The 12,053-nt window shown below is 50.5% G+C and overlaps 2 protein-coding genes across 3 annotated transcripts; one reads left to right on the forward strand and one right to left on the reverse strand.

Moving 5' to 3' along the window:
* The first annotated feature begins 891 nt into the window (after positions 1–891).
* On the forward strand, positions 892–9,469 carry PPOX (protoporphyrinogen oxidase). The gene is given in 17 exon segments (XM_006895548.1): positions 892–978; positions 1,172–1,306; positions 1,445–1,560; positions 1,733–1,865; positions 2,160–2,304; positions 2,412–2,602; positions 3,038–3,098; positions 3,239–3,357; positions 3,434–3,544; positions 3,635–3,784; positions 3,913–3,955; positions 4,032–4,170; positions 4,279–4,342; positions 5,307–5,359; positions 7,438–7,564; positions 9,310–9,387; positions 9,389–9,469. Coding segments are annotated over 17 exon segments (1,833 nt in total).
* On the reverse strand, positions 4,343–9,022 carry B4GALT3 (UDP-Gal:betaGlcNAc beta 1,4- galactosyltransferase, polypeptide 3). 2 transcript variants are annotated; one of them, XM_006895489.1, is made up of 7 exons: positions 8,889–9,022; positions 8,225–8,498; positions 7,469–7,704; positions 6,684–6,874; positions 6,446–6,568; positions 5,253–5,357; positions 4,343–5,118 (listed from the first exon to the last, which is right to left on the reverse strand). In XM_006895489.1, the coding sequence occupies exons 2-7, from the start codon at positions 8,484–8,486 to the stop codon at positions 4,845–4,847; spliced, it is 1,191 nt and encodes a 396-aa protein (XP_006895551.1). In that variant the 5' UTR covers positions 8,487–8,498; positions 8,889–9,022; the 3' UTR covers positions 4,343–4,844. The 2 variants fall into 2 exon arrangements, with proteins under 2 accessions (XP_006895551.1, XP_006895550.1); XM_006895488.1 differs by having other exon boundaries at positions 8,225–8,521.
* Positions 9,470–12,053: the final 2,584 nt, after the last annotated feature.

Genomic DNA, 12,053 nt, shown 5'->3' on the forward strand with positions numbered 1-12,053 from the left:
ACTGAGTACGTTGCTGAGTGGCCTTGGCCATAGCTCCCTTAAGGCACAGTCTGTTGCTAACACCAAGGAGCTGTTTATGGAGGCACCTCCCCAGAGACAGGCTCCAGCATCCCGATCTCCTTCGCTCTTTACAAGCAAAGCTCATGGGGCCCTCCCTCCAGGGTTCTCACCCTAGCTGGGCCTGGGAAACCTGAACTGGGGAATGACAACTTCTGGTTCAGTTTTCGTGGCTATAGCCCAGAGGAGGGTTGTGACAGGGATATAGCATCTCATTGCAACTGGGTACTGAGCCAGTTAATTTCGTGCTCTAAAGATCCGCCCTTGCTAGAAGATTTATTGCAGCTCCGATGTTTTCATTGGCGGATGTGATCCGTGGCTGTCAAGAGTGCACCAATCCAGAAGCATAAAAGAGAAACTCAGGCGCGTGCGCGACAGTAGAATGGACGGAGAGTGGGAGAGGCCAAAAGGGTTGGGGGGCGGGAATAATGGCGGTAGTAGTGAATTTGACGCTCGTGTTAAGGCAGAAGCGAGTAGGAGAACGCGCCCTTGTAGGACTTAGGAAGCTGGCTGGTTCCCCAGAGCCCTGCACCGATAGATAGCGTGGGCGTGACTCTTATCGTCTTCCCAGCGGAGTGCGGGCGGGGTGAGGTCTTGGGGAAGAAGAGACCACTGTCTTCTGTCTTTACTGTCACTCCCGACCTCTTGAGTGAGACTTGGCTCCTAGGTAGGGACTTCACTGTACCCCTAGAGTTTCTGTGTCAGCTGCCTTAGTTCTCCCTACTTCTGTGAGCAATGGAATGTACTGGGCAGTGTAATGCAAAATCGGTGAGACATTTTAGGAACCAGGTCGGTTGACCCTTTATCAGCCCACTCTTCTCCCTAGGTTTCCCAATGGGCCGAACTATCGTTGTGCTGGGCGGAGGTATCAGCGGCTTGGCCGCTGGTTACCACCTGATTCGGGCCCCAAGTCCTCCCAAGGTAAGTGACCTGCCGATGGGAATCCTCTGTGTGTGTGTGTGGTTGAGGGGAGAATCCTTTTAAAGGCACCTTTCTGAAAAGGGGTTGCCAGTTGTTTTTCCATTTCCAGCAATAGTTGGATTCTGTGCATCTTCACCCTTGCTGCACGGCGGCGATAGGCGGCGCTGTAGTAGTATCTTTCATATGTTTCCAGGTGGTCATTGTGGAGGGCAGCCAGCGTCTGGGAGGCTGGATTCGCTCAGTCCGAGGACCAGATGGTGCTATCTTTGAACTTGGACCTCGAGGAATTAGGCCAGCTGGAGCTCTCGGAGCGCAAACCTTGCTCCTGGTGAGGATTGGTGAAACTTATAAAATACTTAGAAGTGGTTGTGAGAGCACCGTTCACTGGGGAGTAGAATTGAGATGAAAGGAATTGCGTAGTGGATCAACCCTTCCCATCGTTTGTCCTCTTTCTGACGGTAAGTAGGTTTCTGAGCTTGGCCTGGATTCAGAAGTGCTGCCTGTCAGGGGAGACCATCCAGCTGCCCAGAACAGATTCCTGTATGTTGGAGGCACACTGCACGCTCTGCCCTCTGGCCTCAGGTACACCATTCTTTACTGCACTTTTGGTCCCAACTTCAGATCATTTCCCTTTCCTCATCTTTCTGTGTATCAGCCCTCCCAGAATAAGGGAAACAAAATGAATGGAAATGCCTCTTTGGAGGTGGGGAGCTAAATTAGAACCTCCTGCCTCACTGTGCCTTCCTCCATCCAGGGGGCTATTCCGCCCTTCACCTCCCTTCACCAAACCTCTGTTCTGGGCTGGGCTGAGGGAGTTGACCAGGCCCCGGGGCAAAGAGCCTGATGAGACTGTGCACAGTTTTGCCCAGCGCCGCCTTGGACCTGAGGTGACACTGCCCAAGCCATTCCCTTCCTAAAATGACTACAGAGCCTCCTACTCAGAGCAACCACTTAGTGGCTCTTCTGTATCATTTGAAAATGCCCTCTTCACTTATCCCCAGGATTTCCCCAAACTCTATGCTAGAGGAGAATGATGTTACATACTGTCCATCTTTCTGTATTAAAGGGAATGCTCCCCAGCCAAATCCTATCCCACCCTCATTTTCTTCCAGTTAGGGCTCGTGGAAATTCATCAGTGCAGCTTATTTTTTGATCTCTTAGTCCCAGTCTCACCCCCTCAGGTGGCATCTCTAGCTATGGACAGTCTCTGTCGTGGAGTGTTTGCAGGCAACAGCCGTGAGCTCAGCATCAGGTCTTGTTTTCCCAGTCTCTACCAAGCTGAACAAACTCATCGTTCGGTACTACTGGGGATGTTGCTAGGGACAGGTGAGGGGGCTTGGTTCAAGGGTTAATGATACAAGGACCACCAGATTTGAATTGAGGGGAGGGACAGCAAGTGGCACCATCTTGATTCTTTGCTTTCTCCTTTGCAGGGCAGAGCCCACAGCCAGACTCAGCACTCATTCGCCAGGCCCGGGCTGAGCGCTGGAGCCAATGGTCACTTCGTGGAGGGCTGGAAATGTTACCCCAGGCCCTTGAGACTCACCTTACTAGCAGAGGGGTCAGTGTTCTTAGAGGCCAGCCAGTCCATGGGCTCAGCCTCGAGGCAGAAGGGCGCTGGAAGGTAGGAGAGCCCTGTGGCGAGTACTGAACCTATCTGTTTCCATCTGTCTGTGTAGTTTCACCAGACCAGGACTGGCAGAACTGGATTTAATAATTTTTCTGCTCCAGAAGCTATTTAAAAAATTTTGTGGCCCTTCAGAACCCTTTTCATTGAAGTCTGTGGATAGAAATAGTCCTTATAAATGACTAGAGTAGAGGAAGGAACCACTCAACATTTTAGAGTGCCCACACAGGCCTGACTGGCCTACTACCTGGATAGCCCAGGGGAGTGATTCTTGTGTGGACCACAGTCATTCAGTCTTTACATCCTGTATAAGCATCCAGCCTCTCCTGACACTTGGGTGCTGGGTTAACTGAGAGTGAGGCAGCAAGTCTTGCTTAACCCATAAAGTTACCATTATCTAGCTTGCTATCTCAAATATTTCCATCCTCTCAGGTCTCTCTAAAGGACAGCAGCCTGGAAGCTGACCATGTTATTAGTGCTGTTCCAGCCTCAGGTAATAGGATGGCCTCCTTCCTCTTCCCCAGCCTGGCCCGGCAGGACCCTACCATGGTTCTCAGTCAGTCCTATCTGCGGGATTCTAATGCCATAGGAATGACCTCTGAAAGTGTGAATACTTTCTTATATCACCCCAAGTGCTCAGCGATCTGCTCCCTGCGGAGGCTGCACCCCTGGCTCGTGCCCTACGTAGCATCACTGCTGTGTCTGTTGCTGTTGTGAACCTGCAGTACCGAGGAGCTCGTCTTCCTGTACAGGTGTGATGGGAGCAAGAGGGCACAGGGGCTCAACTAGAGCCCTACCCTGATAACTCAATCTCTTCCTTCTTTCCAGGGATTTGGACATTTGGTGCCATCCTCGGAAGACCCGGGTGTCTTAGGAATCGTGTATGACTCAGTTGCTTTCCCTGAGCAGGATGGGAGTCCCCCTGGCCTCAGAGTAACTGTGAGAAGAGGAAGCTTTGCTTATGGGGGCTTCCAGAGGGCCCCTCTGGTGCCCCAGTGCAGGCATGGCCAGTGCTGTATCCCTTCCTAGGTGATGCTGGGAGGCTCCTGGTTACAAACGCAGGAGGCCAGTGGCTGTGTGTTATCTCAGGAGCTGTTCCAACAGCAGGCAGAGAAAGCAGCTGCCACACAGTTAGGACTAAAGGAGCCACCAAGTCACTGCTTGGTCCATCTACACAAGGTGAGTTGGGGTAAATCCCTTTCACTCCCACAGTAGAGGCCTTGAAGGTAGGGTCTAGTATACTTATCACTCTGTTCTCCCCAAGAGCCTGAATAATTTAAAATAAATCTTGTATCCTCTCTCCTCAGAATTGTATCCCCCAGTATACACTGGGCCACTGGCAAAAACTGGGTAAGCTGAGAAAGCAACTAGGCTGAGGGGGCAAAGGAGACTGGATTCCCAACTCTTAACATTCTTTCCCTTCCAGAATTAGCTACCCAATTCCTGGCTGCTCAAAGGCTGCCCCTAACCCTGGCTGGAGCCTCCTATGAGGGTGTTGCTGTAAATGACTGTATAGAAAGTGGGCGCCAGGCAGCAGCCCGGGCCTTGGGCACAGAGCCTGACAGGTGATTCTCCAGTTCCCACAACCTCCTGCCCCTGCAGACAGGGACTCCCACCCATGAAAATAAAAATTGCTGGAGTATAGGTTTGTCTGACTTTTCTGTCTCCTGTAGGTACGAGAATGAAGGAGGCACAGACAGGCAAAGGGTGCCTGGGATGCAGAAAGCAGGAGCAGAGGCGAGACAAAGTCCTTTATTAGAAAATATATCAAAATTCCAGCCCCCTGAGCCAGGTTCAGGAGAGGGAACTACTCCAGCACTGGCAGAAAATGCCCAGAGAGGTCTTTTACCAAACATACTTCCCAGGAACCATAAATAGAATAAATATTCACAGGAGGCCCCAGGAGAAGCCAGATCACTCTTCTCTCCATGGAAGAGGAAGGGGCTTGGGATCCAGCCCTGCTCCTACCCCAGAGGCAGGGGACTCTCAGGATTTGTCACATAAAATCATGACATCAAGGATTCACAGTCATAAGGCCTGGTAGGTGACCCTAAGAAAGGGGGAGCTCCAGGCCTAGAGGAGCCCAGCTCCAGTCCAGCAGTGAAGAGGAGCCCTGCCCACCAGCATAGCACTAGAGTTGAGGCCCCCCACATCCCTCCAGAGAACAGTGAGGGGCTTTGGATGAGGAGTACCACTCCTCTGATTCAGTTTCATGATTAAGGTAGGCAGGAAGGAGAAGTCAGTGTGAACCATGGGGTGCTGTGTGGTTGGCAGTAGGTAGAGGGCCAGGCCTTGCTGGGGGCCGGCGCTGCAGCATCTCTTGACGGAAGGCCTGGGAGGATCCAGGTGGATAACGGGGACCAGACGGGGCGCGGGGGCCCCGAGGGTCAGTCCCAATGTCTGCTGTGATGTTAGTATAGAGAGGGCCCAGTTCTCGAGCCAGCAGTCGGTATGTCAGTGAGTTCATCCCATCTTGTGTCCAGGAATTCTGGGTTCGGACCAGGAGGTCAAATCTGAAGGTTAGAGGTTGAAAACTAAGACCCAGAAAGGGATAGCTGGGTATCTAGAGAACTTTAGCAGTCTCCTGCCTAGGGGTGCAAAATCCTGAGAATCTAATACCTTTTCCCAGGCAGTCCTCCCTCCCTACCTGTGAGGATTCTCCTCATTGCCCTTGTCTCCTCGGTGTTTCACCATCTTGTAGTGCCCCACAGATGTGGGAGGTCGAGAGATCTTCATCCCAGCCAGACGCACCCTGTAGGATAAATGAGAGGGCCTTAGAGGATCCAAACTAGAGGGAAGCGGCTGAAAACGAAGGCCAGCAAGGAAGGGACTGCATGTTTCTGTACACAAAGTACTAGGGGGCAAGTGCCATGTAGTGGAGTGGGAAGACAAACAGAAAGAAGGAAAAGGCTAGATGTATCCAAATCCTCAGGGCCCTGTGCCAGACACCCTGGGGCCTTTAAACAACTGACACAGGTATGTTTGCATCTCACACGTTTGTTTTCTAACTGGTTCCCAGGAACTGCTCTTGTGTTTGGGAAGTGAGGGGAGAGAGGTCATTTTGTCAAAAAGATGGCACAAAATGGAATTGTCAACCCAAACCAAGTAATTTTTAGAATAGTGGCTGCGCTACTCAATACTAACTCCATACTCCCTTATCCTTCTGTTAAAATAAAGTAGGAACAGGTCATCAAGACCTACAGAGAAACAAATCCCAATCCTGAGACAAAGAAACAGGGAAGTGAAGATGGCCTGGGATAGTGCTAACAGAATATAACATACATGCAGAATTTACTGAGTGTTTCACACAAACACAGAAGATGAGAACTCAGAGGTAGCATCCCAGAGAATACAAATGGAGGGGAAACAATAGGTCTGGCACACAAAACTCAAATATTCACACCAAAGGTATGAAATTAGGCCAGCCGAGGCTCGAGGCTGATGGCCAGAGCAATTCAGATACTAAAAAAGGAGCTATCATCATGCCAGTGGCACCTTTTTTAAAAAAGGGACTCTGGGAATGGAGCCCCTCCTTCCTCATTTTCTTAATAAGTAGTTTGGATAGAGCCCTAGCAAAAGACTACACTGTCTCTGGGCCCCTTCCTAGTTCTAGAATTCTAGAATAGTGTATTCTGTTGATCTTATCTCCTTGCCCATAAACACATCTAGATAATATGCAGAACATGACATAGATGGACTGAAAAGACTTGCGGGAGAGGAATGGGCTCAGTGCAGGAAGTTAATGGTAGTGTTGGAGGGCTATGGCCCCCCAGGAATGGCCTTAGAAGACCAGAATCTAAGGCTGGGATGGGGAAAGGAGATGATAGCAGGAAGTCTGACCTGGTAGCAATATCATCATCTTCACCACCCCAGCCCCAGTATTCATTTGGGAAGCCATTCATCTTCAGGTACTGGTCAGGAGTGAGTGCAGAGACTCCCCCGAAATACTGGGGGTATGGCAGGCTGGAAAGAGAGGGGGAGATCTTTGAATTCCAGAAGTCTGGAGATCCATACCCTTAGTCTTTTTCTACTGGGTGGTGTATCTCTCTGATTCTCAGCACCCTTCTGCGCCACCTACCTGTATCCAAACTTGTTCATGGCGACAGCAACATGTCGGGGTCCCCGGGGGTCACAAACATAGAGATTGTGGTCATTCTCTGGCAGAAGGTCCACGTCATGCAGAAACAGGCAGTCCCATTCCTCATCACGGAGGGCCTCCCGAACTCCAACATTTAGCAGCTTTGCCCTGTTAAATGTTCCATTTCCAGCCTGGAAGATAATGATGGGGATCAGCCTGTGTCTGCAGATAGGGAACATGGGGAAGAGAGGGCTGAAGTATAAAGGCTGAAAAATCACAGGGTGCAGAGAAAGGAGAATGAAGAGAAGACAAACTATCTTTTTCATTAAATCACTCAGCAAAATATCCCTAAGCATCATGTTTGCCTGGTGCTTAGGAAACTGTTATTTTAGCATTTCATCTTGACACCAACCATGTGAAGCAAGTGGCACACTGGCTATCTACTGCTATTTGCTTCACTGTTTAAAGAACTTGCTCAAGGCCCCTTGTGTAACAAATGGCAGAACTAGAGTTTGAACCTAGATTTGTCCAATTCCAAATACCACACCAGCCACTCAACAAAGGAAAAGCCATGGAAACAAACAGGACAGCAGCAATAGCCTGACAAGAATAAAGAGAGGTAGGAGGTTAACAAGTTTGGCAGAGTAATTCCAAGTGCTCTCTATGTTCAAGAGTCTGGTCTTCTTAAAAAAAAATTCCAGGAACTCATTAGATGACAGTGGAATGGTATTTGCCTAAAAGGCTTTCTTATAAGAAAGGGCCCGGGTGGGGTGTGGTTGGGGTACCTGGTGGATGACGTAGATGCCGTAAGCAAGCTGCTGGCGCTGCAGAAAGGGGTGCAGGTGGTAGAGCAGCAGGCGCAGGTGGTGCTCCCGGGCACGGTGAGGAACAATGATGGCTGTTCGTGAGCGGGGCTCACATCCAGCTGGGCGGTACCGGCCCCCCAGTTCCACCCGGGGGTTTCTTTCCACAATCTCTGCCAGCGAAGGCACTGGGCTAAAGGACACCGACACAGGACCCACTGTCGGGAGGGGATGGCAAAGTCAAAGATTTAAGGAGCAAGAGAAAACAGCAGAGTCTGGGACTAGCTCTGGCCCTGGCCAGACTCAGTTTGGATTCAGTTCCTCCCAGGCTCACACAGAAATCTCACAAGTACTGGGTTTGTCACAATTGGAGCAGCTTCGGCAAAGCCGGGAAGGTGCAGGTTCCTGATCCAGTCTACTTCCTTATTTTGGGGTTAAACCTTCTCCCTCTTCACAGAGGTGGAAATTATAGCTAAGGGATAGAATGAATGGAACAACTAAAGGAAACAGTCCCTAGCCTGGAGGAGAAAGGAGTCTTTACATGGGCAAGCAATGGAAAAGTTTGTGACCCAATCAAGAGTCCAGTTTACCTTCAGATACAGTGTTCACTCCACCTCTAATGGAGCCACCTTCTAATGACATGACTTTACTGATCTAAGTCCCACTCTAGTGACTCCATGCCAAAGCCTCCTGCCATACACTTCAACATTTGCTTCATGTCCTTCCTTCTGCACTTACCTAAGAGAGGAGATCGTTCTGGACAGTAGGGCAGACCTTGAGGAGCTTGAGGGCCTCCTGGACCAACAGGGGCCCCAGGCAGGTGACTGAGGTTACTGTAGACATCATGGGGGTGAGAATAATCAAAGGTGGGCCCTTGATCTCGGCCAAATAGGGCACTGAGGCTTCGGAAGCCCCCCAAAGACAGGTACATCATGACGGCCAGCTGGGAGCCCACAAGCAGGGCCAGCGTGCATGGTCGCTCCAGCAGCCTCCACAACATCCTGGGAGGGGTCTGGGGAAGGAAAGAGGGGCATTCTAGAGGGGCTGGTAGGAAAAGAGCCAACCAGCAGAGATCAGAAGGTAAGGAAGAATATAGTGTGGTGGGGGTAAAAAGGAGAGGGGAAAAAAAAAAAGATGCAGAGACCAAAGCTACAGAAGGGAACACACAGATGTGCTGGACATGTGAAGGTGCAAAAATAGAATGTAACCATCAATAGCCCTATCACCTGTTACTTACAAGCCAAATATTACTCTCTTGCAACTCCCCTCAAAACCACTCCTACCACTTTTCAGTTTCCACCTCCAAGAAACATTAAATCATTCTTAATCTGGCCTCCTGTACATTTAAAAAAATGTCTAGAGAAACCCTTTTCTAACCTCAGAGGGAACAAGACAGACTCACCTAAGTTCAAGCTGTCTTCTTGGGCGACATGGGGACTTCAGGGGGTCCCCGGGGAGGAGAGATGTGAGGCATTATCTAAAATAGGAAATGTCCCGGAGGACAGAGAAAGGTTCCATCCAACATTCCAAAGGCGATCCTAGATCCCAGCGGGAACCTAAGTGGTCAAGAGGAATCAGTCACCCACGGAAGGGTCGATTTTAGAATCAGGATGAAGCCAATTCCACAGCAGAAGCAGAGCAAATGGTAGGACGGTAAAGGGGAGGAGCGGGAGCTTGGTCCAGGCTCTGATCCTCAGCCCTGGGCTACAATGCAGGGACAGTGGAAAGTCCAGACTTAGCCACCCCTCCCACGACAGGTCTGACCTGTTTGGGAGAGTGGGGACAGGGCAGCTAATGGAGACATTATTTCCCCCCACACCAAGAACTCCTTCAAAGGCCAAGGCAGTCATGGTGGACCGTGGTCTCAGGAGAGCCCAGGGCGGGGTAGGAAACAAGCTCCTTAACGTTCTTCACGTGCCTGGGAGGTAGCTCTGCAGGTGCAGGGAGCGTGACCACCTGGGAGCAGGCAGCAAAGCGTCGTAGAACCAGCGGCGAGCGGGGTGGGGGTGGCGCCTCTACCCCCGCGGAGTCAGAGCAGGGCAGGCGAGAGGCCAGGGGGAGGGCTGGACAGAGATACCTGCCAGGACTCACCTGGAGGGGCGTGGCCAGCGTCCTGCAGGGTCAGACTCCCGGCCCCACCGAAGACGCCACCCCACCCACTGGCTCCCGCATTCCCTGCCTTACTTTGCAAGGCGAGCTCGACCAACCCAGGTCCAAATTCTACCTGGAAACCCCCACCCCCTTCCTGCTCAAGCTTGCCTCTGCCTTTTGCCTAAAACCTCCACCCTCCGGATCGCCGGCATCGTTCTCCGGACTCACTCCACCACTGACCCGGGGCCACATACCTGGACTCTGCCTCCCGTCGTCACCGCGGCCCCGGCCGCCTAGCTAACCTCGCTGCAGCCATCTTGGAAGTGGGCTCTGCGGGAACCGCCAGCGTCACGGGGCGGGGCTTAGGGCGGAGCCTCCCGGGGGCAGAGGACAGGCTCCTCGCCGCGCCCCGCGCTGCGCTCCGGGAGCGCTGTCCAGCGCGGGTGATCGCGGACCGCAGGCCGCTCGGGGCCTGATAACCCGGGAGCGCGCGCGGGGGCTCATCCTCAGCCCGCCATCTCCCTGCAGAAGTCTGTTTCTCCCACCTCAGGCCTGTAAAAGCAGCTCTGACTTCTCTCTGACCATTGGAATCGTTTCTGGTGGGCCCGCTGACCTCACTATCCACCCAGTAACCCCTCCCCCAGAGGCCGAGTCTCCCTCGCAGCGTGTCGATGGCTCCCCCTGCAGCCCAGTGACAATATCCAAATGGTTTCTGGCTTAGGTTACAACATTGCAGACCGCGCTGCCTCGATTTTATATCCCCTTGTTCTTGGGGAGAAAGATGAGAGAGATCTCCTGCCGTGTGATTTACAACCTCTGAAAATCCACTGGACATTCAGCTATGAGTCTAATTAAAGGGCAATGACTTTTGATTAGTATTCCGTGGGAGCTCTGACGGCCTAGTCCGTAGGTAATTGCGCGGCTAACCCAAAGGGGGCGCCTGCCTCGTGAGGTTCGAATCCACCGCTGGCTTCTAGAGGAAAGATGAGCAATCTCCTCCCGAATGATTTACAGACAGCTTCAGGAGCCTGCTGGAAGGTCAGCTATGAGTTGGTTTCTAATTGTAATCAGTTCCTACTGGATGACAATGAGCTTGAGTTTAAGTTTGACATTTTGTGAGGAGACCTGGTATAGTGCATAATGCGTTGGTTTGCTAACCAGAAAGGTCCCAGATTTCAGCCACTCTTCAAGAGAAAGATAACAGCAATCATAATGAACCTCCATCAGTTTGCAAGGCTGTACATTTTAGGAGGAAGAGACATGGTTCCAAAGAGAAGTCCGTCTTTTGGTCAGTGTCGCAGCTTTGCTCCGACTCAGCAGCAGTGAGAATTGTTTTTTTGTTTTTTTCACTAGCCAGAACAGTGAACAAATCAGCCTTGGGGGAAAGTACAGCAAGAATGCTCCTTAGACACAAGGATGGCAAGATTATCATTGGAAAAGAACATTCTTGGTAAATCAGAGATCAAAACCAACAACCATCAGATTGACACAGTGGCTGCAACAGTGAGATTAAATAATGCAACAATTGTGAAAATGACAATGTTTGTGCTGCTATACATACAATTTCTATTAGTTGGAGCCAACTGAACTGGAAGCCTGAAAGAACTACTGGACTTTGAAAGGTTGTTTGTTGTTAGATGCCATGGTGTTGTAGACCAAGGGTAAAGTATATTAATAAGTATTAATAATGAGATAGAACATCAAGAATGTATAAGTAAAAAGAGGTAAAGCAACAGTTCTTGAACAACTGAAGCATCGGTCTCAGCTTCCCTGTGCATTTATTGAAAATTGCCTGGGAGCAAATCACAAAGAAAATTCTATGCAAATGAAGCTAAACTCTTTCCATTGAAAACTTTATGCTTGACTCAGGAGGGAGGGATTGGCAAGTACAAGAATCCTGTAATGCCTAAGGTTTGCCTTAGTGCCTACCCTTGTAAACATTTAAGATTTGTCTTAGTGCTTCAGAGTGAATTCCACCTTGTATCCACCCCTCCTTCATATCCTGATACGGCATTTGGTTTATGGATTGAGGCTCAATATCAAGTAAACAAAGATTCTAAGCACTGGGCCAATTGACAGTTGGTGAAGAGATTGATATTGTTCACAGCTTTAGTTTGCTTGACTCCACAATCAACACTCTTGGGACCAGCAGCCAGGAAATGATAAGATGTATTGTGATGGAAAAGTCTGCTGTTAGAGACCTTTCTAAAGTGCTGAAGACTGGAGACTAAGGTGCGCCTGATACATGCCATGGTCTTTGCAATCACTTGCTATGCATTGGAGAGCTGGACAATGACTAGGGGTGATAGAGGGAAAATTGATGCCTTTGAGCTGTGGTGTTGGAGAAGAGTATTGAGTATACCATGGACTGCTAAGAGAACAAACAGGTTTGTCCTGGAGAGGGTGAAGCCAGGTTGCTCTTTGGAGGCAAGGATTCTGAATCTTCACCTGACATAATTTAGACATGTTGCAAGGA

This window comes from Elephantulus edwardii, unplaced genomic scaffold (assembly GCF_000299155.1).
Source record: "Elephantulus edwardii isolate Elephantulus edwardi_28Jun2011 unplaced genomic scaffold, EleEdw1.0 scaffold00168, whole genome shotgun sequence".
Taxonomy (NCBI): Eukaryota; Metazoa; Chordata; class Mammalia; order Macroscelidea; family Macroscelididae; genus Elephantulus; species Elephantulus edwardii.